At 45.5% G+C, this 21,797-nt stretch overlaps 1 protein-coding gene across 5 annotated transcripts in view; it reads right to left on the bottom strand.

Moving 5' to 3' along the window:
- Window positions 1–21,797, bottom strand: part of MAPKBP1 (mitogen-activated protein kinase binding protein 1) — a 122,629-nt gene that overhangs the window by 23,660 nt on the left and 77,172 nt on the right. For 3 of the 5 annotated variants that reach the window (XM_073348681.1, XM_073348679.1, XM_073348677.1), the window contains exons 7-21: window positions 21,339–21,476; window positions 20,203–20,385; window positions 19,444–19,461; window positions 18,757–18,917; window positions 15,745–15,934; window positions 14,905–15,051; window positions 13,783–13,967; window positions 13,558–13,649; window positions 13,020–13,145; window positions 11,743–11,813; window positions 11,176–11,297; window positions 10,390–10,465; window positions 6,833–6,944; window positions 6,123–6,186; window positions 3,519–3,644 (exon numbers count right to left, since the gene is read on the bottom strand). In XM_073348681.1, coding sequence (XP_073204782.1) covers window positions 3,519–3,644; window positions 6,123–6,186; window positions 6,833–6,944; window positions 10,390–10,465; window positions 11,176–11,297; window positions 11,743–11,813; window positions 13,020–13,145; window positions 13,558–13,649; window positions 13,783–13,967; window positions 14,905–15,051; window positions 15,745–15,934; window positions 18,757–18,917; window positions 19,444–19,461; window positions 20,203–20,385; window positions 21,339–21,476 — 1,811 coding nt within the window. The remainder of the gene's footprint in view (window positions 1–3,518; window positions 3,645–6,122; window positions 6,187–6,832; window positions 6,945–10,389; window positions 10,466–11,175; window positions 11,298–11,742; window positions 11,814–13,019; window positions 13,146–13,557; window positions 13,650–13,782; window positions 13,968–14,904; window positions 15,052–15,744; window positions 15,935–18,756; window positions 18,918–19,443; window positions 19,462–20,202; window positions 20,386–21,338; window positions 21,477–21,797) is intronic. The other 2 variants (XM_073348682.1, XM_073348678.1) reach the window with 1 other exon arrangement.

Here is a 21,797-nt window from a genome sequence, read left to right on the forward strand (position 1 = left end):
TTCTTCCACGAACTTTGAACCCTCTTCTTGACCCTCCTCCCACTCTTCTTCCAGCAGCCCTATATGAACCCTAATCTTCCTCTCTAAGTAACAGTAAAAACAAATCTCAAGATAAGTGTTACTCACTTAAAGCACATTATTTTATTCATTCCTCTACTCTTGTTCTCCTCCCTTGCTCCCCTCATCCAGCATTTACCTTCTCTCAAATTTATCATCCAAACTTGGGTCCTGAACATGCAGCAACTCCTTCCCTGGGGGTGGCCCTGTGCCCATTTGAAGTCCCATTGATGTTAATGGGGCTCCCTGCAGGTGCAGAAATCCACCAACTCAGTTACGGGATTGGGGCTTCAATTGTAAGCTCCCCGGGGTAGAGACATAGTCTTTGGTCTGCAAAATAACTAATACACCATTGTAACAATGCCATTTTGTGTTCTGAAGTTAATTCATACTTAAACAAAGGAGGCGGGGGACGGAATCTAAGAACAAGTGACTGTTCTTATAACAGACACACTTTTAAATGTTTCAACACTGAGCCTGTGCTGCTTGCCCCCTCAGACCTCAAGGACACATTCATCCTATTATAACACGCTTAGAGGTAATGGATGCAGAACACACTGGCAGTTCTGTACTTCCTCTCTCAAAAGGTCTGTGGGTTGAAAGCAGACCCCTTTGTAATTATCACAATGGTATTGATTAAAATGGAGTTATATTGGTGTAAAACTGGAGTAACAGTAGTGAATCAGGCCCTGGTCTTGATTTTACATCAAAAGCCTGTCACATTCCTAGCCATGGGAAATACCCAGCTTTCCTGGAATGCACCACTACCCCATCGAACATTTGACAAGGGGCTATCAATTTAGAATAAATCCAAGGACAAACGGTGCTTCTCTAGAGTACATACAAACTCTTTACACTGGTTTTAGAAGCACTAGCCAAAATTAAACCAAGTTTATCTCCTGCTATTAAAGATAGATCTTCAATAAAATCATACAAAAAGGGGATTTAAAAATACACTCTGCTAACACATGCATCTATAATCCCTGAAACTTTCCAGAGTGAGATCAGTGTAAAACCTCTCTTCCAAATAACTTGGGACCAGGTGCTTTCCAAATAATAAAACAATGTGTTCACACCAAAAATCAAAATATATTAAAAGCCTCTATGCAACTCCTAGTATGAAAAACAAAAATATCTCAAAGAAGCCCATAATGCACCAGCAATATGAAATGACCACAGGCTACATTTCCCCACCAAATAAACAGCTCAAGTTAAATGGGGAGAACACATCAGCAATTCTCATGTCCAGAAGGAGAACCCAGAGGGGTATTGCATGCAGTAGAGAAAACAGCAGCAGCATAAAAATGAAATGGCTCAAAGGAATTCATTATCACATAAGGTGGGGTGCAGAACAATAGGATTCCAGGACAATAGTCAGTGAGGCCAGTTCACAAAACTGCCAGTCGCAGCTGGATAGACACAGCATTATTTTAGATTATAAATCTTCAGCTCACCACTGCCTAATCAGTGCTCTCACTTCTCCAACTTTCTGACGCTCTTTTTTTGCTCATTCACCTTGGGACACTCTCAGAACATGGAGGCATTACACCAATTAGCTGGTGAAACAGATCACCTCCCTTGCTTCCTACCAAAACTGTAAACAATACAGCTCTGAAAGGAGCCTCACAAAATAAATACGTATCCCTGGGGATGGAGCATCTTAATGCTTCTGTGGACCTTGTACCTAGACCACTTATAAGACAATACTCTTACACCTCAAGAAGCAACCCAGTTCTATACAGCCGGTTATGCACAGATTCTGAAGGCAAAACAAGAGCAGATATTACATATCTATAAAACATGGACTCTTACTCAAGACCCTCAGCTCCTCTGCTCCACGCAGTGACTCCGGACCAATGGGCTATTCCTTCAAATTCAGCCAGCAATCCAAAATGCTCTGGAACTGTCTGCCGATATCCAGTGACCACACTGACAAGTCGAAACTGAAAACAAGCTGTAAGCTGACCAACCTAAAATGTTCCAGACTAGCAAAGAGGTCACCAAACAAGTTTTCCAAATTGCTTGTGCTGGTGTGGCACCCATTCAAGCCTCCAGCAAGAGAATGTGACAGAGACAAGTCTCACCTAATGCCGAATGAAATGGAGCGTCCGACACAGACTGCGCCTCAATAAGGCAAAGTTGCAGCTGCTGGAATGATAGAGAGTCTGCTATAAAAAGCACATTGCTTTACAGCTCTAGCATTTTGGCTAGAAAAGGCTGCTTCATGGCTCAATATTAAGGCATCCCAGAATAATTATTGCTTGCATGTCGGACAGGAGATACTTCAAGGAAAGGAAACCTTAGTCCATGCTCAGTGAAACTATGCACACAGACTTTCCTCCTGCCCACTCTGCTCCCAAAGGGAGGGGAAGGTTCTTGTAATTCTTTCAAACAACCAGTCTGGCAAGACCTTCATTGCTTTGGCATTTTTATATCCAGATTTTAACTCAGAGAGTCATTCGAGGAGGGAAGAGAGGGAAAACCCAAAAATCTTTATGGATCCAATTCTATTTTGATACCATGTGAGCCTGCTCAGGGCTGCAGATATTCCCCTCCGCCACCCCGCTCTCCCAAATTAATGTCCGCACATAAAGCCACATATTTTACACTGAACTGATCCACAGACCTAAAAGCCCAGACAGTCCTCCCAGCTGAGTTTGTTCTGTTTGAAACTCAGAGCTCAGTACTTGAGTACCATTGTTCAGAGGAGGATCACTGGATAAATTTAGATCTATTCCAGAGTTTCCAGTTTGTGGGGTTTATTTTTAGACACATTTTGTTTACTGTAAGAGCAAAAAAATCTGACTAGCCAGCAAAAGTCATTCCTTTGGAATGATATCTTTTAAAAGTGACCCTCCCTGAAACTTCCGCTCCTGGGGCTAAGTTAACAATGAATACAGCAGATCTTTAGGACCTACCAGTGCTTTTCACAAAAAAAAAAAAAAAAAAAAAAAATCAACACTGCAAAAAACATATAAATGGCAGGTATTTTTCAGTATGTACCTTGCATAAATCTAGCGGCCAATTTTTGACAGGGTGGGTTTTTAACATAGACCTAGAGTTCTCTAGCCATAAATTACCAAGTTCTTCTTGACAGGATGTTATGTACCTGTCTCAGTATTGCTTTGAAAAGTAGATTTCTGACACCATGTTCAGCTTTAATAAAAGAGCTGTGACATTCAGTACAGATTACAACACAGAATGAAGCGATGCTGGATGTACCCTGCCATTAGATCATAGAGAAGGTTTTAAATCCAAAAATCCAGAGATGCAGAACAAGCAGTACAAAAAACCAGTGTAAAGCCAACAAATAACAAAAGCAAGAGAAGCTGAAAAAATACTCTTGATGAGGAATAAGAACAACCTCCTGCAGTAAACCCAAGTCCACCTTTAAATGTCCCACACAAACTAATATCTAGCCCCCACAACTGTTCTCCCTCTCTGCACCCCTCACCCCTCACCTGATAAGTCCAGCTGTCTTGTGTGGTGGTGATTTCTCCACCTGCTTCCCTCTTTGCTTCATGTCAGCTAGCCGCTGCCGCATGCTGATGGTCATCTCAGAACTCAGGCGCCAAATGAAGATACAGCTGGAAGTGAGGAAAGAGTGAACAAGTTACGTTTCCTTTCAGTCCAGTGTCATTAATATTCTCCGTCAGTGAGGCTAAGAGTTTCCTTTCTGGTTTTGGGAACCAGCCTAAAGGGAGAAGACAGAGCCCAGTGGGCACAACTAGAGTGCATGGTACTTTGGAGACAGACATGTAAGGAAGCTCTTCTCCCACCCCTGGCCAGACCACATGAAGGCTCTCCAGCTGCAGGGACTTTTCTGTTGACAAAAGATGCTCTGAAGCTCCTCTTCTAGGGATGTAGGTAAGATTTTGTATCTTTGTTAACTTTTGTATATAGCACCTAGACGTTACGGCCGTAAGTGCTAAAAAACCCTTTAAAGACACAAAAACTATGGGGCTTCTCAGGCTGGGGAGCATCGTATCCTCACAGCATGTCCAATTAGCAGGGAGTAAAATGACCTGCATTTCACCGATGTTCAACCTCTTCTCAGTGCTGAATGATCCTCCCCTCTCCCCCGCCCCCCCACACTAATCCGCTGGGTCTAATTATACAGAGGTAGAAACAGGGAAGAAATGGTACTGTCATTAACAAAGGGCTACACTCCTTTTGGCCCTAAGCGGGATTTAGTAGGGTTCCTAGATCCCATCAAATGCCAGCAAGCTGGTATTCCAAGGGGGTGGTTGTAGCCTCCTTCCAGGCTACAAAGAAGTTCGCTTTGAACTGTGACTATGACTTTTTTAAAAAAATCCTGTTCTTCTTATCTCAAATCAGAGGCGCTTGCAACCACCACTGCAAGCACTGGTGCCCCATGATTTTTCTGGAGGCACAAGTTGGTCACATTTTTAAAGTGACAGCACTTATATGTCACACCTAGTTGCAAAGGTTATGATCTAGTATAAACTTTGTAGAGGGGAGCCCAGCCTATGAAGTTTGGATCTAGATTCAAGCTTTCCCAAAGTTTACACAGGATCCAAACACACACTAAGGTTCACCTGATAATGAACCGATGCCAGTACCGTCTACGGAGCATAGGTGTAACAAGCAAGAAAGATGCAAGAAACATTGCTAAGTAAGTGGGGAGCCCATTCTACACAACCTGAAGTTTCCAAATTTCCTAGAGTGTAGCCTCATGTAGATGCCATTAGGGTAACACAATCCTATAAAAAAATCTTGGTACTTCTATGTACTGATGACTAGCTGGTTGAAAAAAATGTTGACAAAACTTTTCCCCATCGAAACATATTGATTTCAACAAAAGTTTCATTAGGAAAGTTTCTCAGGTCCTCAATGGAATTTCTGGTAGTTGGGGATCTCACCTGAGATGTGGGAGCCCCAGGTTCAAGTCCTTGCTCTACCAGATTTGGATCGGGGACTTGAACCTGCATCTCCCAGGGAAGTGCTCTATTCTGGAGTTGGGGTGGGCATTTCTCTCTCTCTCTCTCTCTCTCTCCGCCCCCGCTCCCCCCCCCTTGAAATTTTTTCATGGAAAAAAATCACAATATTTCATTTTGGTTCCACAGGGGAATGAAAACAAATTTCAAAACTTCAAAATGTTTTGCAAAATGGAGAAGTTTTGTGGCCAGCCCTAGTGGTGACTAGATTCAGGAGCATTGTTCTGAGCTATTGAAACTGTGCACATTTACACAGACTTCTCCTGAACAATGGAAACTCTGCAGCTAGTTTTTTAAACAGCAGAGTCAAAGTTGTGAGATGCTGCAGCCAGAAGCTAAGGCAGTGGTCTCCAAAGTGGGGTGCGCGCACCCCAGGGGGTGCACAAGACCATCCCTGGGGGTGCGCGGCTGGAGGAGCACTGCCGGCACGGCGACAGCAGCGCTCCCGGACTTTTGATTTTTCGGTGGCACGCCGGCGGCAGCCCGGCTCTCCCCGCTCCATCTTCGGCGGCATGGCAGCTCTGTTTTTTGTTTTGTTTTTTTTTGCTTCCCTAGAGCTGGCCCTGGGGGTGCACGATCCAAAAAATTTGGAGACCACTGAGCTAAGGCACCCTTGGGCTGGCCAGCTGCATTCCTTCACAGGGCAGCTCTCTCTCTCTCACACACAAAAACAATAATAGTTATAATTCCGGGATGTGACATCAACAGCATAAATTACAACTGGGAAAGCAGACCCAGCCTGTTCATGAAGTATCCCATTAGGGCAGGTCAAACCTAGAGGTAACTCATGGGCAATATCACAGAGTTTAGGGACACAAAGCTCTGCATAATCTTGCTCCGCCTGCTACCCGGCTCCAATCTTCTCCACAGCTCCGCCCACTAAGATTTCCTGGGATGTGCAACACCTGTGTGGGATCCAGGAAGCACAGAGATTGTTTTGGACATCACAACACACCCATCACAATATTGCGATGCCCTGACCGTGTGTGCTCCACTTACTTTGCAGAGGCGGTTTAACTCCTGCATGAAACGGCACAAAACCACAGGCTGACATTCTACTAAAGGAGGAGAGGGAGTTAATATCACAACAGCAAACCCTGTGCTTACCTGTCGCCAGAGACAGAGATCAGGTGTTTGCAGTCGTTACTGAACTTCATCCCAGTTACAATCTCTGTGTAAAACAGAACACAAGAACAACGCCTCTTGAAATATGCCACTGTGCAGCACAGATCATTGGCAAAATGGATTTGCTGGGCTCAGCTCTGTACTCAAATATTGATCAGATCCAACATGTTTGCATGGAGCAGAGATACCTAAATTCCCCTATCACATCTAGGTGGTCCCTCTAGGTCAGAATTAAGATTTATTGATGCATAATAGTGTGTGACAGCCCACGACTGAATGAACATGAAGAATCAGCAATCAGCCCACCTTGGAAAGTGATCCTTCAGGGTACTGTTGAGATGTATTGAACAGAGGATTAGGATTCCCTGGAAAAGGAGTGGCTGGTTTATAGTCCGTTTGACGTGGCTGATAAACAGTAAAACGTTTTGCAGAATTTTTATGAGATTTTCAAAATTAAAAAAAAAAGTTGGAATTTCAATAAATATTTTTGATCGTCAAAATTTCAGCCAGCTCTACTCCTGGTCAAAGAAACCCAAACATTTCCAAGGTTGATTTTTTTGTCTGTTTTTTAATTGAAAATTGAATCACCAATTAGAAGTTTCATTCAAAATTCAGAAAAATGTTGACCAGCACTATACGCCACAGTATAACCTGCAGCTAAAAACGCATTGGCTGAAGCTTCTGCAACTCACCTGAGTGCCCATACATTGTGGCCACACACTCTCCGGAGTAGAAATCAAAGATGGAGAGGTTCTTGTCAGAACAGCTAGTTGCAATGTAGAGACCCGAGGGATCAGTCTGCACCTGGTTGAGGAGTACAGGAGGCAGAACGGGCTGGTGAGAAAGTACCTTAGACATATGCACAAGAAATGCCCAGAATGCCAGAAAGAGGGGCACACGCACCGCAGACAGAAAGGTTTAAAGTCACCCGAAGCCCTGTACTCCAAAAGGGCATCAGCATAGGTGCTGAAACTAGGGGTGCTGGAGGTGCTGCCACACCTCTGGCTTGAAATGGTTTTCATCTAGTTCCCTGAGTTGAGGAAGGCCAAGTAAAACCAGACCATCCCTGACAGATGCTGGCTCACAAATTCTTTAAAACCTCCAATGACAAGGATTCCACAACCTCACTTAGAAGCCTATTCCAGCGCTTAACTATTCATAGAGTAAAAGTTTTTCTTAATACCTAACCTAAATCTTCCCTGCCACAGATTAAGCCCATTAGTTCTTCACCTACCTTCAGTGGACATGGAGAACAATTGGTCACCATGCTCTAATTAACAGCACTTCACATATTTGAAGACTTATCAAGTCTTCCCTCAGTCTTCTTTTCTCTAGACTAAACATGCCCAGGTTTTTTAAACATTCTCTCATAGGTCGGGTTTTCTAAACTTTGTAACCTTTTTGTTGCTCTTCCCTGGACTCTCTCCAATCTGTCCACATCTTTCTGAAAGCGTAGCATCCAGAAGTAGTCACTGTACTCCAGGTGAGGCTTCACCAATGCCAAATACAGCAGGAAGAATACCTCCCACATCTCACATAATACACCCCAGAATATTTGCCTTTTTCACAACTGTATCACATTGTTGACTCATATTCAATACGTGATCCACTATAATGCCCAGATGCTTTTCAGCAGTACTACCACCAAGCCACTTATTCCCCATTTTGTAATGCACATTTGATTTTTTTCCCCCTAACTATAATAATTTGCACCTGTTTTTACTGAATTTCATCTCATTGATTTCAGACCAATTCTCCAATTTGTCACAATTTTGAATTCTAATCCTGGTCTCCAAAGTGCTTGCAGTCCCTCCCAGCTTGGGGTCAACTGCAATTTTGTAAGTATAGTCTGCACTCCATTATCCAAGTCATCAATGAAAATATTCAATATCAGACCCAGGACAGATCCCCATGGGACCCCACTAAATACATCCTCTCACTTTGACAACAAACCATTGATAACCACTCTTTGAGCAGTCTTTTAACCAGTTATACACCAACATTATAGTAATTATAGATAACATTACTCTCACCCATGCCCCTACTCAGCCGCCAAACCATCCAGCAACCTTATGACAAGGCCCCCAACCCAACCCACTTGTCAAAACTATCGCAAGAATTACATCTAGCCTCCTTCCCAAATGCCAAAATCCCCCACAGCACCCCAAACCCAATCTGAGACTAAAGTTGATGGTCTCTGAAGGCCCCCACCACTAACCCCCTTTAATTACTGATTTGGGGTCCACTATTTTTGGTTGATCCTGGTTCCTTTAAGGTTTAACCCTATCCCAAGCCCAGAAATTATAGTTGGGAAAGTTACATAAAATACCAAATCTCTCCAACACCCAAGATCCAAGCCTTCAACATGGAAACTAGTCATAAGTTTCGTGCTGTTGGGAACTTGTCCTAGCTAATATCATCATCAAACCTCCAGTTTACACAATTCCATATTGCCTGATAGAAAGCAATGCAATAAAAAAAACTCAAATGACTTGTCAACATGTCAACTGCTGGACTTTTACATTTGCTATGTTACCCTCCCTGCATGCTCGGTTCTGGAGCTGTTACTACATGCATGCTTTGACAAACTTTTGAGAAGCAAGAATACACAAGTCTCAGTTTGGGGGAGGGTGTGGTGTTGTTTTTTTTAAACTACCGGTAACAATTTTGGTTATTCTGGTTTGGTCAATGTTTTTCACAGGGTTCTCTTTTAAAATTCCAATTCTATATATGATCTCAGACTCCAAACAAGTTTAAATACCAGAGCCAAGCATGATTGCCCAGTTACACAGTTACCTTCTAAAAAGTAAAAAAACGGGCTGAAAAACGGAAAAATCCTTATGCTGCTATACTTTATTAGTACTCAGTAGTACAGCACTCTCTCGAGGTCAGCCGAAGCAAATATTTAAAAAAAACAACAAAACCCAACATCAGTAATATTTCATTGTTTGGGGCTGCAAAGAATTGAGCACCTAATAAGATAGAGCAGCCATTTTTCATTTTCAGTGCCTTGGTTTGTAAGTGTAGTAGGGAAGGGGGAACTATAGCAATTGCAGATCAAGTGTAATTACTTGTCTGAACAAAAGCAGAAAAAGGTGAATATGCAGGCATCGCGTTTGTCAGGAGAGGCGCAGGGCTAGGAAACAAGTGGGCATGGGATCCCAGGGTAGAGGTGTACTGGGCAGAGGTGCACACTCCAGCATCCACAGAACCTGCCTACACAGCACTGGGCTCTAGCGGCGTTCCAAGTCCTGCAGGACAGCAGGGTGTTTCAGCATGAGAGTGGCTGGGTTTAATCTATCCCTAAGCCTCTCATTTGTCTGAAGATCTCTTCCTTGGCGGCACCCTCTCATTTCCTTGGTTTCACAAATTTCTCATAAACATTGAATGCCAGCAGCTGCAGCATGTAATCGTAAAGCAAATAAACACATGGGCTAGAATGAGCTCTTTCCAAATGGAGCTCGGGGAAAAAGCAATCACATCCAGACGTCCCAGCAATGACCAAGGACTACAAGGGAAAACAGAGCCAAGGCAGGAGTCCAAAGACTGCCTTGTATGTAGTATGACACTGCCGGCAAGTGCCTCCAGAGCCAACAGGAGCAAATGCCTTTGGTTCTTGTAAGCACCACATACGCCAAATTCTCTTCTGTTGTATATTGGTGCAAGTGCATTGAATTCAATGGAGCATGGCTAATTTAAACCAGCAGAGAATTTGGCCCAGTGTATCACTTGAAATACAATGAGAGAAATTAAACAAACACGTATTCATTTATCCTCACTTTGGACTGAATTAGCCCATGTGTGTTTACCCAGACTGTGGATGGGGCGTGATAAGGGCTAGTATTTGCGGGTAGGTGCTAGGAGGGATCTTTGAATTGGATTTCACCATTAGCTAATTGTTTTATGCACGTGGGATGAGGAGCAGCTGCTGCCTGAGTATTTGTCTTGGATACAAATGAATTTGTAAATGAATGTCTTGGGTCCCCAGAGCCTAGGATAGGCAGTTTTTAATATAAACTAGATATCAAACAACAAGAAATTCATGAATAAATGCTATCTATAGTCCACATTTGCACTTCAGAGGGAAAAGTTCATACACCAAAATATCCTGGATCCATCCCTCACTTCCCAGAGTACGAGATTCAGCTCCAAAGAGCCAGGAAAAGAAAGAGAGAACAAGGTGTGTGTGGGGAGGGGGGGAACTCATAGGGATGGAGGGGTGTCATGCTTGAATTTCTGGAGATCTTACTTTAATGAGAGTGCCATCTTCACCTTGGGAGCCCTTGTACAGCTTCTTCTGCTTCCCACTGCTTATGTTGAAAATCCTGAAGGCGACACAAGCCAGAACTCATCACATCCATGCATAGTTCTCTGCTTTTTCTCACAAGCCTCCCTCCCCTCCCTCCAGGACAGGCCTCTCGCACAGTCACTGTACGGAATGGAGTGGCAGGATGTAGGGTAAGTGGCCACTTTAAGGGGAGCAGAAGTATGCCAGCCATAATTCATAAAGCTCATAACCATTTAAGTGGTTAAAGAAATAGCCTGGGAACTAGCATGGTGGCCCAAAGATCACGTTATTCAGTACCAAGTCCAAGATCTGGGTTTGAATTAACGCTCTTTCTTGATTCTTATACTGGTACAGTGAAGAGTATGCAACAATCAGAAGAGAGGGAAATGAACCTCCTAGCACTTAATGACAGCTATTGGCCATATATTACGAGTGACACTAACCAAACTCTACTCAGCTGTCCCAGCAGTAAGACAGCTGTGGCTAGGGGTGCTGGAACAATTTGTACAGTGGGGGTGCTGAGAGCTATTGAACCAAACTGTAAACCCTGTAGTATATGATGGAAACCACTTAAAGCTAAGGAATGCAGCAGCAAACTAGTTCCAGTACAGATGGCTGTGGCCCATTCATTAAGAGGCAGGTTATATTTAGGAGCAGAGCTTCCATTTAAGCAGCGGTGCAACCCAGACCACCTATCACTGCCCAACTCCTGGGAGCGCACCAAAATCCAACCACATATGAACCAACCTGATGTTACGGTCTTGACAGCCAATAGCAGCATATTTCCAGCTGGGGTCCACATCCATGTCATACAAAGTGGTCTTCCTAACGACGTGGTGTGTCCGGGTAAACCGGACCCCGTCGCCCGTCTGAGCACAGGGGTTAAAAATTAGTGAAAGCCACGTAGTTAACTAGTCATAACAAACTTTCAAATGTGCATGACTTCCCCAAAAGCAGCTAGCCTGCATAAGCAAACCATGCCTTACAGTGACTCCTGCTGGGAGAGGTGGTGATTGGAGGTGCAATGAAGGTCTTCCCACAGCCAATGCTCTTGCACCATTCCCTACGATGACTTCTGCTGGGAAGAGGAATGGGTTCCCTAACCATTCCCTGCAGTGACTGCTGCTGGGAGAAGTTGGGACTGGAGCAGCTGTGCACTTCCTTGTGGCTAGCATATCTAACAATCTCCTACACTGTCACATTGGGAGAGGCCGGGACTGGAATAGCAACAAACACTGCTTGCACACCATTCCTTGAAGGAGCTTCTCGGTGCAGAGATTATAGAAAAGCATGTGATGGCTATAACTAAGTTACCTTCTGTGCAGTACGGAAATAGACACTCTTATCCGCTCCACAGCTGATCATTCGCACCTTCCCATCGTTGGCTGGGAGAGAGAGAAAAACAGAAAGGGGTCAGTAAATGAACAGGAACCCAACAAGCAATGGAGGAGATTATGTTCTATTTACCCCATTCCTACTTGCCTATGCCTGCCCCCTGCTCCTGTAAATCAGCCCTGCAGGATGGCACACAGAACAGCAGAAGCCCTCTTTTTCCTAGAGAAGGAACAGTCTCCACCACCACTGGCCCAGAAGGCACCCACAATGAATTCCACATAGGCTTCAGTGAGCAAGCAGACCCATCACGCAACAGGTAGATATTTGATTCTGCAGTGTCCCTCAACACTTCAATATCATTGTAGTGGCATTATTCTCTGGACACTACGCACTCCCTGCTGATGTGGGTAGAAAAGGTAGCTCTGAGAACAGCCCAGGAACATATGCTGCACTAACTGACCAATCCAATGTTACAGTTCTTTCTTATTGCCACTCCCATTTCTGCCTTTGAAAGACCAGACTTTCCTGCACTGCCAAAAAATAACCTCCTTAGAAACCAAACGGAGAGCCTAGAAATTGCTTCGCACTCAGTGTGCAGAAATGACAATCTTTCCAAATTTAGTTAAAGGGGCCACATTCAGTCCTGATAGAAAATGGACATAACTTCAGCGTCAGTGAAATTGCACCTACATGCACCAGGGTCGAACCTGGCTACAGGGCTGAAACGGTGGTCATCGGTTAGTGCACTGCCCTGCCCCCTGAGAGACTCAAGTACAATTTTCAGTCCCTGCCTGCCACTCCTCCAGCCATCAGTAACTAAGAGAGCTGTGAAGGCACAATGCTCTGCTGCTGAGCGGCATGAGGCACTCCATCCCCCCACAGTGACCACCTGCCCTATATTCTCGGCCAATTAATGCTGGTACTGCTACATTTTGAAGAGAGCTTCAACCCAGTCTCTCTCAGCCAGGAGAACAGGAATGAGGTGTAGGCATTTGTGATGGGTTTAAAAAAAAAAAAAAAAAAAAAGATCATTAGAGAATGCGACTCTCCAAAGAAATATGGAGGGAAAGGATAAGGTGATTCTGACCTTTCTAGCTATGGAAGGGGAAGGAAAGGTAGCCTGATCTATCCAAGTGATTAAAAGGTTAAACATATCTACCTGCGAACTTCACAGCTGTGATGGGAGAGGAGCAGTATTCCTGCTGCTGTTGGGATCTCACTCCCGCCAGTACAGAGGGGAGTACAGGATCTCTTACCTGCAAACTTCACAGCTGTGATGGAAGATGAATGCTCATCTAGTGTCTGCTGCAGGCTGTACTCTCTCCCAGCATCCAAGACGTGGATCAGTCTGTCCCGACTAGCTGATGCCAGGAGCTTCAACCCTACCAAGGATTTTACAAGAGGGTGAAACCTTCACTTAGAAGTAATTTGCTCCTTTGGTCACGGTTTTAAACATCCTCTCAAGTTAGGCTACAGAAGATCATCATAGATTAGTGCAAGTAAACAGATGTGCACAAGGAAACGTCCTCGGGGTTTCCAACTGTGATAGGGGAAGTAATGATCTGTGTCTACCTGCGTCTACCTAACAGCAAGATGAGGAAGTCTGCTTCAAACTTAGGACCTTTTTTGCAATGCGAATGGCCTCTACTCCGCGAGCTAACGGAGCAGATGATCAGTAGAGGGTTGTTACACATGATGGTCAGAATGGAGTCATTTAGCAACACATACACAAGTCAGTACATCATAAGGGGTGCACAAATAATCAGTGGGAATAAAGGCTCTGCCCTATTTTACCTGTGTCAGATTTGGAGTACTCCAGGCAGAGGATCTCCGAGTCATGGGCTTCCACCTTCAGCATTTCCCTTAAGGACTGCAACTCATGGATCCTGAAATAGGACACAGATGAATTTCAGTGTGAAAGTGGAACCACAGAGTGAAAAATGAGAGACACAAACTAGTCTTTATGCCTATCCCCATCCCCACCCCATCCTAACTCTCCTCCAGAAGCCCTAGGGATACCTGAGAGTGCCTATCCTGTCGCCCGAAGCCAGGTGCTCTCCATTGGGGCTCACGCACAGTGTGCGAATCCCAACCTTCGTGTCCAAGGCCTGGATGTCAGCCTTGTCTGCGCTCCCGCCAGAGTTGTAATCAGTGTCCAGCAGGGCCTGAGTGTTGTCATCCACATAGATGATTTTCATCAGGTCCTTGGAAAGAGAGAAGGGGACAGTGAAGTATTGAAGCAAAGCACGGCAGGCAGACTCCTCCTGAAACTGGAGCAATGGCCAGTCTATTCCTTTCAGTGGCAGTAATAGGCAATGTGTCCCATCTGGGAGGGAGGCCCACAGCAGCAAGCCACTCAGCAGTGATGGGGACAGATAAGTTGAGTGGGGAGTCAGCACAACAACGTCATATTATGGCCCTTCTACAGGAGTTGGACAAAACAAGCAGCCTTGGTGCTGGGAACAAGCTGCATTTTCTGTGTCACAGACAGACACCTCAGGGCTAGACAGTACCAGAATGGGGTGTGGTGGAAACGACTTCAGGTGTTCTTTAGTGATAACGTGAGATGAGCCAAGTCATCAGGAATCTCTATTGCAAAATAGGTAGGAGTCTATTACACAGCGTGCAGATTGCTCAGAAAGGGAGCTGGAGAGTTGGGTGGTGTAGCAGCTCTCTTAGGTCACATAACCCGTACAGAAGCAAATTGCTTGACCCAACCACTGTGTTGCATGAGATTCTTCTCCTTTAACGTCACTGTTTATACATAGTGAGGAAATGAGAGTCAAATGGTTCTGAATCCAGATGCCCAATTTCCATACAACACCCTTTCATCAACCCTGACAATTAGAAGCATTACGGAGCTAGGAGCACAGAGAGAAACAGTTACACTGTCTTCTGAAGCATTTGAGATGAGACCCTCTGGAAGAGACGAGCGTTGGTGAAACATTGAACTGTTCTGGAATATGAAATCCTAAGACTCTTACAAAATGCTATTATTTATCTCTGCCCCTACATTTCCCCAGGTCTGAGTAACTTCCCAGACACACATCTCCCCTTATGTGAACTGTGGGCCCTAAAGCGGACACTCATGTGTAAAAGGGAGAAGGAAACCAAAGGCCACTTCAGAGTCTGGGGTCTTACATTGCTGAGGATGTTCCGGTGCAGAGCTGTGCCATGGATGTTGGAACTCTCTGTATTCCACAGACGGATGGTGTTATCAGAAGAGCACGTGATGAATGAACTTGGGGGCAGGCAAGACTGATTGCTGTCCTTCACTTCAGGATACACCTAGAGGCACATAACAAACAAACCGTAAGTGAGACAACATTGTGCCTGGTAGTCTAGTTACCAACAGCAAGTTCCAAAACAAGGCCAGACCAGATAGCTGCCCCCTCTGTATCAAATAGGTAGAAGAGGACAACAGAAACTCGGCATACCTAGAATCAATTCACTCTCATACTGGCTGGAAAAATCACAGCTTCATGTTCATTCCAAATAAACAAATGCTGAGTGGAGTTACTTGGACATAGATGGTCCCTTGAATAAGACCCTCTGCTTTTTTCTAGCCCAATGGGAGGGGAGAGAGCCAGAAATCCTCACCACTTAACAGAATCCAAACACAGAGCATAAGAGGGCAGCGCTGGACTGTTGCCACAATCATTTGGTACTGGAACACAGCTGGAGTTATCTCAAAATTTGATCCACGAGGAGAGGTTAGTTATAAGAAATACAAAAATGCAGAGGAAAAGCCCCTGCCTGTTCCCTTTTCACATTGTCTTCCCTCCATTTCTGACCAGTCATGAAAAACTTGTGCTCTTGCATAGTGTAAGTAACTCCATGAAGTTTCCTATCTCCCCTTCACAAAAACACCCCTAACTACACGGGCTGGACGCAGAGTCTTTTATTGGGAAATACAGGCTGCCCCCATCTTACGCTGCCCCTCACCCCAGTACGTGGGCACCATTCCTAGCTCGTCATTACCTCAACACTCCACACACAGGAAGAGTGGTATAAGGCAGAATAAACCTTGCCCACTTTCTTCGGGTCCTTGACATCCCACACATAGAGGCTGTGGTCATTGTAAACGCACGATAGCCACTGGTTGGTAGGGTCGAAGGTCAAGGCAATTGTATCTGGATACTTGGCATCCACCATACCAGAGAAGAGACGGCTGTGCAAAGACAGGACAACAGTAGGGTTAATTTCTGTAGCACTGGGGTGAGAGTGTGGACGCAAGACTTGAAGCTAAAATCCTCTGGGAGGGAAGAGTTTGGCGCTTGCCAGAGGAAGGAGTATACAATGGTGTAGTGGTAGAGTGAGTAGTTGGGGAGGTAACCACAATTTGTGAGGTGGAGAATCTGCCTCTTGTGCCAGTCTCTTTCCACACTAAAACATAAAAGTCCCAAGAGGGGGCTGAACTTCCTACGGTGGAGAGGCCAGTAGGACTGGGGTCAAGGCTTGATTTCCTTTACTTCACTCTCCAGCTATTCCATTCACAGCTCAATTCAGACTCTCGCTCTGCAGCATACTGAGAAGTAGACAAGACAAGGGAGCCATCAGATCTTTGGACTCCTAGTCCTTCCCAGTGCAGACACCTGGGAGCAACGAAGGGAAAGAAGGGTGTTGCTGGCAGCGAAAGGCCGCAGGCACAAACTGCTGGAGTTAGAGGTAGCAGTGTAGGCAGCAAGAATTCCTACTTGTATTCTAGTCTCCCAGCTGCTGGAGGGAAAAATAAAAGCTGAAATTAAATGGAGTAAAATTCCTGATGGAGGAGTCCTGGTGCATCACACTGCTGTGCAAAACCATCTGAGATTATAGAGCCAGGGAGACTTCCGGTTTCAGTGACATTATGAAACCACCTTCCCATAGAAGGAGAGGGAGCAACCAACCTCGCTAGTTTTAAAATGGAGATTGGTGAGTTTATGAACAGGATTATTTGACTGGGTTGCTTGTGACAGCAGGAGACTGGATTTGAGGATCCAGGAAGTCCCTTCCAGTGCTATGTATTCATGTTTCTATGATACCAGGGCCATGTTGTGGGACTGAAGGAGTGGGATTGCAGGGTTAGGGTGCTAGCTCACAAGGAGAGAACCTCAAATGGTTGACATCAGACAAGATGCCAGCGGTTTGGTTATTTTTTACAAGCCTCTTTGCTCTGCAAAATTGGGCTGGAAGTCACATGAAAACAGGCTCACTTAGCTCTTCCGGCCTGAAGTTAGGAAAAATTATTTAAAAATAAAAAAAAAATTAAAAAAAAAAAAAGATTGTGAACATTGCAAAACCTCAAATAAAGGTTCCACTCAGTTTCAGCTCTAAAACCCAGGTGTGGATACAATTAACCTCCCCTAGCATCAATCTCATTAAGAACCAGAGCCCAGTGCAGATTTAAGGAGGAGGAGACCAGAGAGCTGCCCTTAAATGCAGTAATTGTCATGCTGTGGTTAGAGCAGCAGACAAGGAGTTAAGCGATCTGGGTTTTATTCTGAGCACGACAACAGAATTGCTATCTGGCCTTGGGCAAGTCGTTTCTCCTATCTGTGCCTCATTCTCCCCATCTGTAAAATGGAGCTCACACGTACTGCTCTCATAGAGGTGTCGTGAAAACTGTTCGCAAAGTGTGTGGAGGTTGCAGACACCTTTATAAGGTGGGCACCTACTAACCTATCTTTACAAGTGGAAAAGGTGAGGCACAGACTGATTAAAGTGATTTAGCCAAGGCCAGGAGTCACTGGCAGAGCCAGGATTGGAGTCCAGGGCCTCTGACTAATCACTTGATCAAACTGCCCAGCCCATATATACTCTGCTTCTACTGCAATGTCCTAAAACGCTCTAGTGAGCACTTGTAAGAGGAGAAGCTGAATGTTATGGGCAGAAAGCAGCTAGTGTACAACACCCACTGTCCTCTGCTACAGGATGGTGGGGCAGAGGAGACAACATAGGATTCCACGGGAGTACAAGAAGAGCAGCGTGGCAGCTTTCCATTGAAATGCATGTTTGGGTCAAAAACCACACCACAGACTGACGTGTCCCCTCTGGACCCCCCAGGAAGTAGGATTAACGAGAGCCCACAGGGGCAAACATGACTGTGCCAGTCTTGACCAGAGGGGAAATGGCACAACTGGGTGGGAAAAAATCCATGTCAAACAATGACCTCAAAATAAAGTGAGGCTACCCCATCACCTCGGGGGTTCCCTAGGGCCCAAGCAGCAATATGCTGTCATTAATTGATATCCCCAATTACGGGAACATATATGCTTCCAGACCAAGGGGGAGTATATGAGCAGTGAATCACATTTCAACTAAAGGCACACGCCATCACCACAGACAAAGGAACAATTCATTCCAACATCTACATGTCCAGTATGAACCCCTCCCACTGCGGGTCAGAGCAGTTCATTAGACAGCCAGTCACTGACATGCCTAATCTAGCTGGAAAAGAAAAGTGTATGGGCTGTGGAAATGTCCATTTCCTCAGGTTGGATCCCAGAGGATGTTTGTTTCAGAGTAGTACTGTAGGAAGGCAACAGAAGATCTGGTTGTGCTCATGCATTTGCAAGCAGGGAAGAGTGAAGGGCTCACTCCAATTTCAGCCTCCACCGACAGAGCGATAATCATGCCTAAAATAATTTACCTAGGAAGGGTCCACTCAAAGGCCAACATCTGCACTTCAGAAAGTGATACTCCTTTTAGCCAGTTTTACAGCAGGAGGCAGATAGGGGAGCAATGGGGACAGGAGAAGACAGAACACACAAGACAGAGGGAAGAAAGACTAGAGGGACAGGTAGGAGGTTTGAGTGCCCAAGGACAGCTGTGGAAAGCAAAACATCCCATGGAAGTCTGTGTATCTCTTATCAATGCCACTTTATAGTAAAAAGGAAAGTTTGCTGGAGGAAGAACCCTGGGATGCAAAGCAAGGGCAGGATCACAAATCATTACTGCACCTGCTCTGCCCATCCAAGCTTCTCCAGTCTCCTACCACCCTTCCTATGGTACCTGGCTTCAGTGACGCTGGCAACGTCCATTCCCAAGAAGTGCGGCTTCGGTAATGTAGTGACGAAGTGAAGATTCAAAGGGTTAAAAATCCGCACCGTGCCATCAGCGCAGCCACAGAAGATGTAGTCATGGTTCACAGAGATGCAGTTCGCCACAGTAGTCTGAGAAGGACACAAAATCAACCAAGACAAGTGGGTCTCTCTCTCCAAACTGCCATGTAAACGAGAGAGCATGAAGCACTCAAGATCAGAAAGAAGTGAAGTGGAGTGAAATGAAGCCATACAGTTTAAGGAAAAGCCTGAAATCTGGATTTCCTCTCTGAGGAGCATCAAGCCAAGATCTGCTGCAGGGTCTGCTCAGTCAGTCAGGAAACAGCGCTGAGGGTCCGCTCCACTCAGCAAATTATTCATGCAGCTCGATAGATCTCAGGGGAGCTATGTGGATCTACACCAGCTGGGGATCTAGCCCTGAACGTTTATTACCTTGTACTCTTGAGGGGAGATGTTCAGCATCATGACTGGGATGCTGCAACTAGACCCATAAAAGTGCATGGGCGTGCTTCCTGGTACAGAGGGGGCAAAGGTGGGAGAAATGGAATTGTTCTGCTTGATGCTGAGATTTGTACAAATGACAGAAAATGATGGAGAAATGGGGTGAGGTCTAGACAAACACTTCATTCTAACTTACTGTGAAGCTGTCTGTGTTCTGAGCAGGAGTGAAAAAGGCAGATTTTAGAGCAGAAAGGAAAGAAGAAAAGACACGTTTCACTTGGGGAAGCATGGAAAGATTTTTCCCTGGTGTGAATACCCTGGATCCATCTTGCTTTACAGTTTGGGTTTTCTCCCTTTAATTGAATATTCAAATCTTTGCCAACAGGCCAGGCTGATGGTCTTGCAGCAGCATAATACACTACCCCGACGGGGAGAGCTGAACTTGAGACTCTGGCAGAGACTTTTGCTTCTAGAAGGGCAGGGGGCACTGGAGGGGCAGCTTGTGCAACCCCTGAGGGGATGGAGTGCCTCACACACTCTGCTGCTACCCCATCCCCCCTCCCTAGACAACTCAGGAGTGACATTTATGGGTTCTCAAAGAAAGCCGCACCCAGCCTTCCCACAGCCACAAGGACACATCACAATGTTAAGCCTTGAGGGCAGAAGCTTTTCAGGAATTAGAGGATCTCCTACGTAAAATCCCTTTCCCAACTGGCCTTTAAGCAAAAGACTCCATTTCTACCCCCAGGCTCTGGTTTCCCTACCACACACCACTACTTTGTGCCATGCTTTAATGGAAAAAATTAAAAATCATAAAGAAGCAGAAGTCTCCAGCTCTCCTCACATGCCAGCAACTCTCACTGCTGGCAGCAGCTTGTGGCCTCAGGATGTCCCCACCCCTTCCTCCTCCCATGTCAGTGGGCACTGATGTACATGGAGCAGACCTGGAACTCACCCTCAGCTCCACCCACTTGTCGAGCAGCCTCTTTTCATTGAATTCACAGAGGAGGCCAGAGGAGGTGATGCAGAAAGTACTGTCTGCTTTTTTACCCCTTCCGCATGCCACATCCGTGAAGAAGTTGTTCCTGAGCTCCCCCAGCAAACCAGACCGCCCTAGCAAGGGGACTGTGGCATTCACCTACCAAAAGAAATAACCTGTTAAGAGAAAAACACTCCACACTGGAGTAGAGAGTTATGAGCGATCTGAAGAGACAGGCTGTGATGGGGTCACTTGCTGCAGCTCCACTGCTTGTAAAATGTATCAGGACCATCAACAGCAGCAAATCAATGAGACAGAGCTACTTATGTGTCTGCCATTGGCTGACACAGGCCAGTTAGCCAGTCACAGGAAGAAACCTTGGGGATAGTGATGCTTGGTGTTCCCTGATGATCAAAACAAATCTGTGACTTGCACTGACGTATCAGTGTCAATGGAAGATCCATGGTGTGAAATGTGAAAGGCTATCCTTGAGTGGATGCACCTTTGCAATATAGACAGGCAAAGTACCACATGGGGATTTGGCCTCCCAACAGCAGCAATAGAAGCCACTACATGACACTTTGAAACATGCCCCTCGATATCTCAAGTCACACATGTCCAAATCAAAGACCCAAGTCCCTGCAGTGTGAGGGGCCCAGAGATGGCAGCCACAGATATGAAGAACCATTGCCACGAAGAAATGGTCGTGCTGTTGAAAAGCACCAATGCCAGGGTACAACAGAACCTGATTTGGCTGCCATGCACAGAATCTATGAACCACCTGCACTGGCATACAGGAAACCTGGGTTTGGGTGCCAGACACAACAGGCACTGGATAATGGCACACTGGAGGTTATGTCTTGAGAGTCAGTCAAAGACTAAAAAGAAAAGGCACCTTAGAGACTAATCAATTTATTTGAGCATAAGCTTTCGTGAGCTGCAGCTCACTTCATCAAAGACTAAAGCCGCTTCACACAGGAAATCAAAGATCAATTCTGAACCAGAAGCTCCTGTTTCCCACAGACTGTGGAACTAACTTATGCCATTATAAAAGCCACAAAGGCCCCCACTCACTGCTGCTTCTTTATACATCTCCTGTCCCCAGCTCTCACCTTGGAGGTTTTGCTGTCATCCAGGTACCAGAACTTGATGTGGCGGTTGCCAGCTGTGACGAAGTAACTGCAGTCCTCTGAAAATGACACCGCAGTCACTTTGCTGGACACCTTGTTGGCCGCCACCACAATGTTTTTCTGGAAAGACAATTGTTTCAATAGCTCAGGTGTCTTGCTCAATAGCCTGCTTATAAGAAGGCTCATTTCAGCTACAGGTGTTATGCACGGTAGGCACAGATTCAAAGTCTGTCTGAACACAGGCTGGGAGGATGAACCATCTGCCAAACCTTCCACTACTTATGGTGCTCTGGCAGTTTGGACATCACACTTTTACATTCAGTCCTGCCACTACATTGTCTCAGCCACATAATGGTTCTCGGGTCACTAGTGCCTACAGTAACATGGTCATCTGCACCTTGGCTATTTCATAATCACAGGGCGCTCGCAACAAAAAACATA

Source organism: Lepidochelys kempii, chromosome 6, assembly GCF_965140265.1.
Source record: "Lepidochelys kempii isolate rLepKem1 chromosome 6, rLepKem1.hap2, whole genome shotgun sequence".
In the NCBI taxonomy this organism is placed as follows: domain Eukaryota; kingdom Metazoa; phylum Chordata; order Testudines; family Cheloniidae; genus Lepidochelys; species Lepidochelys kempii.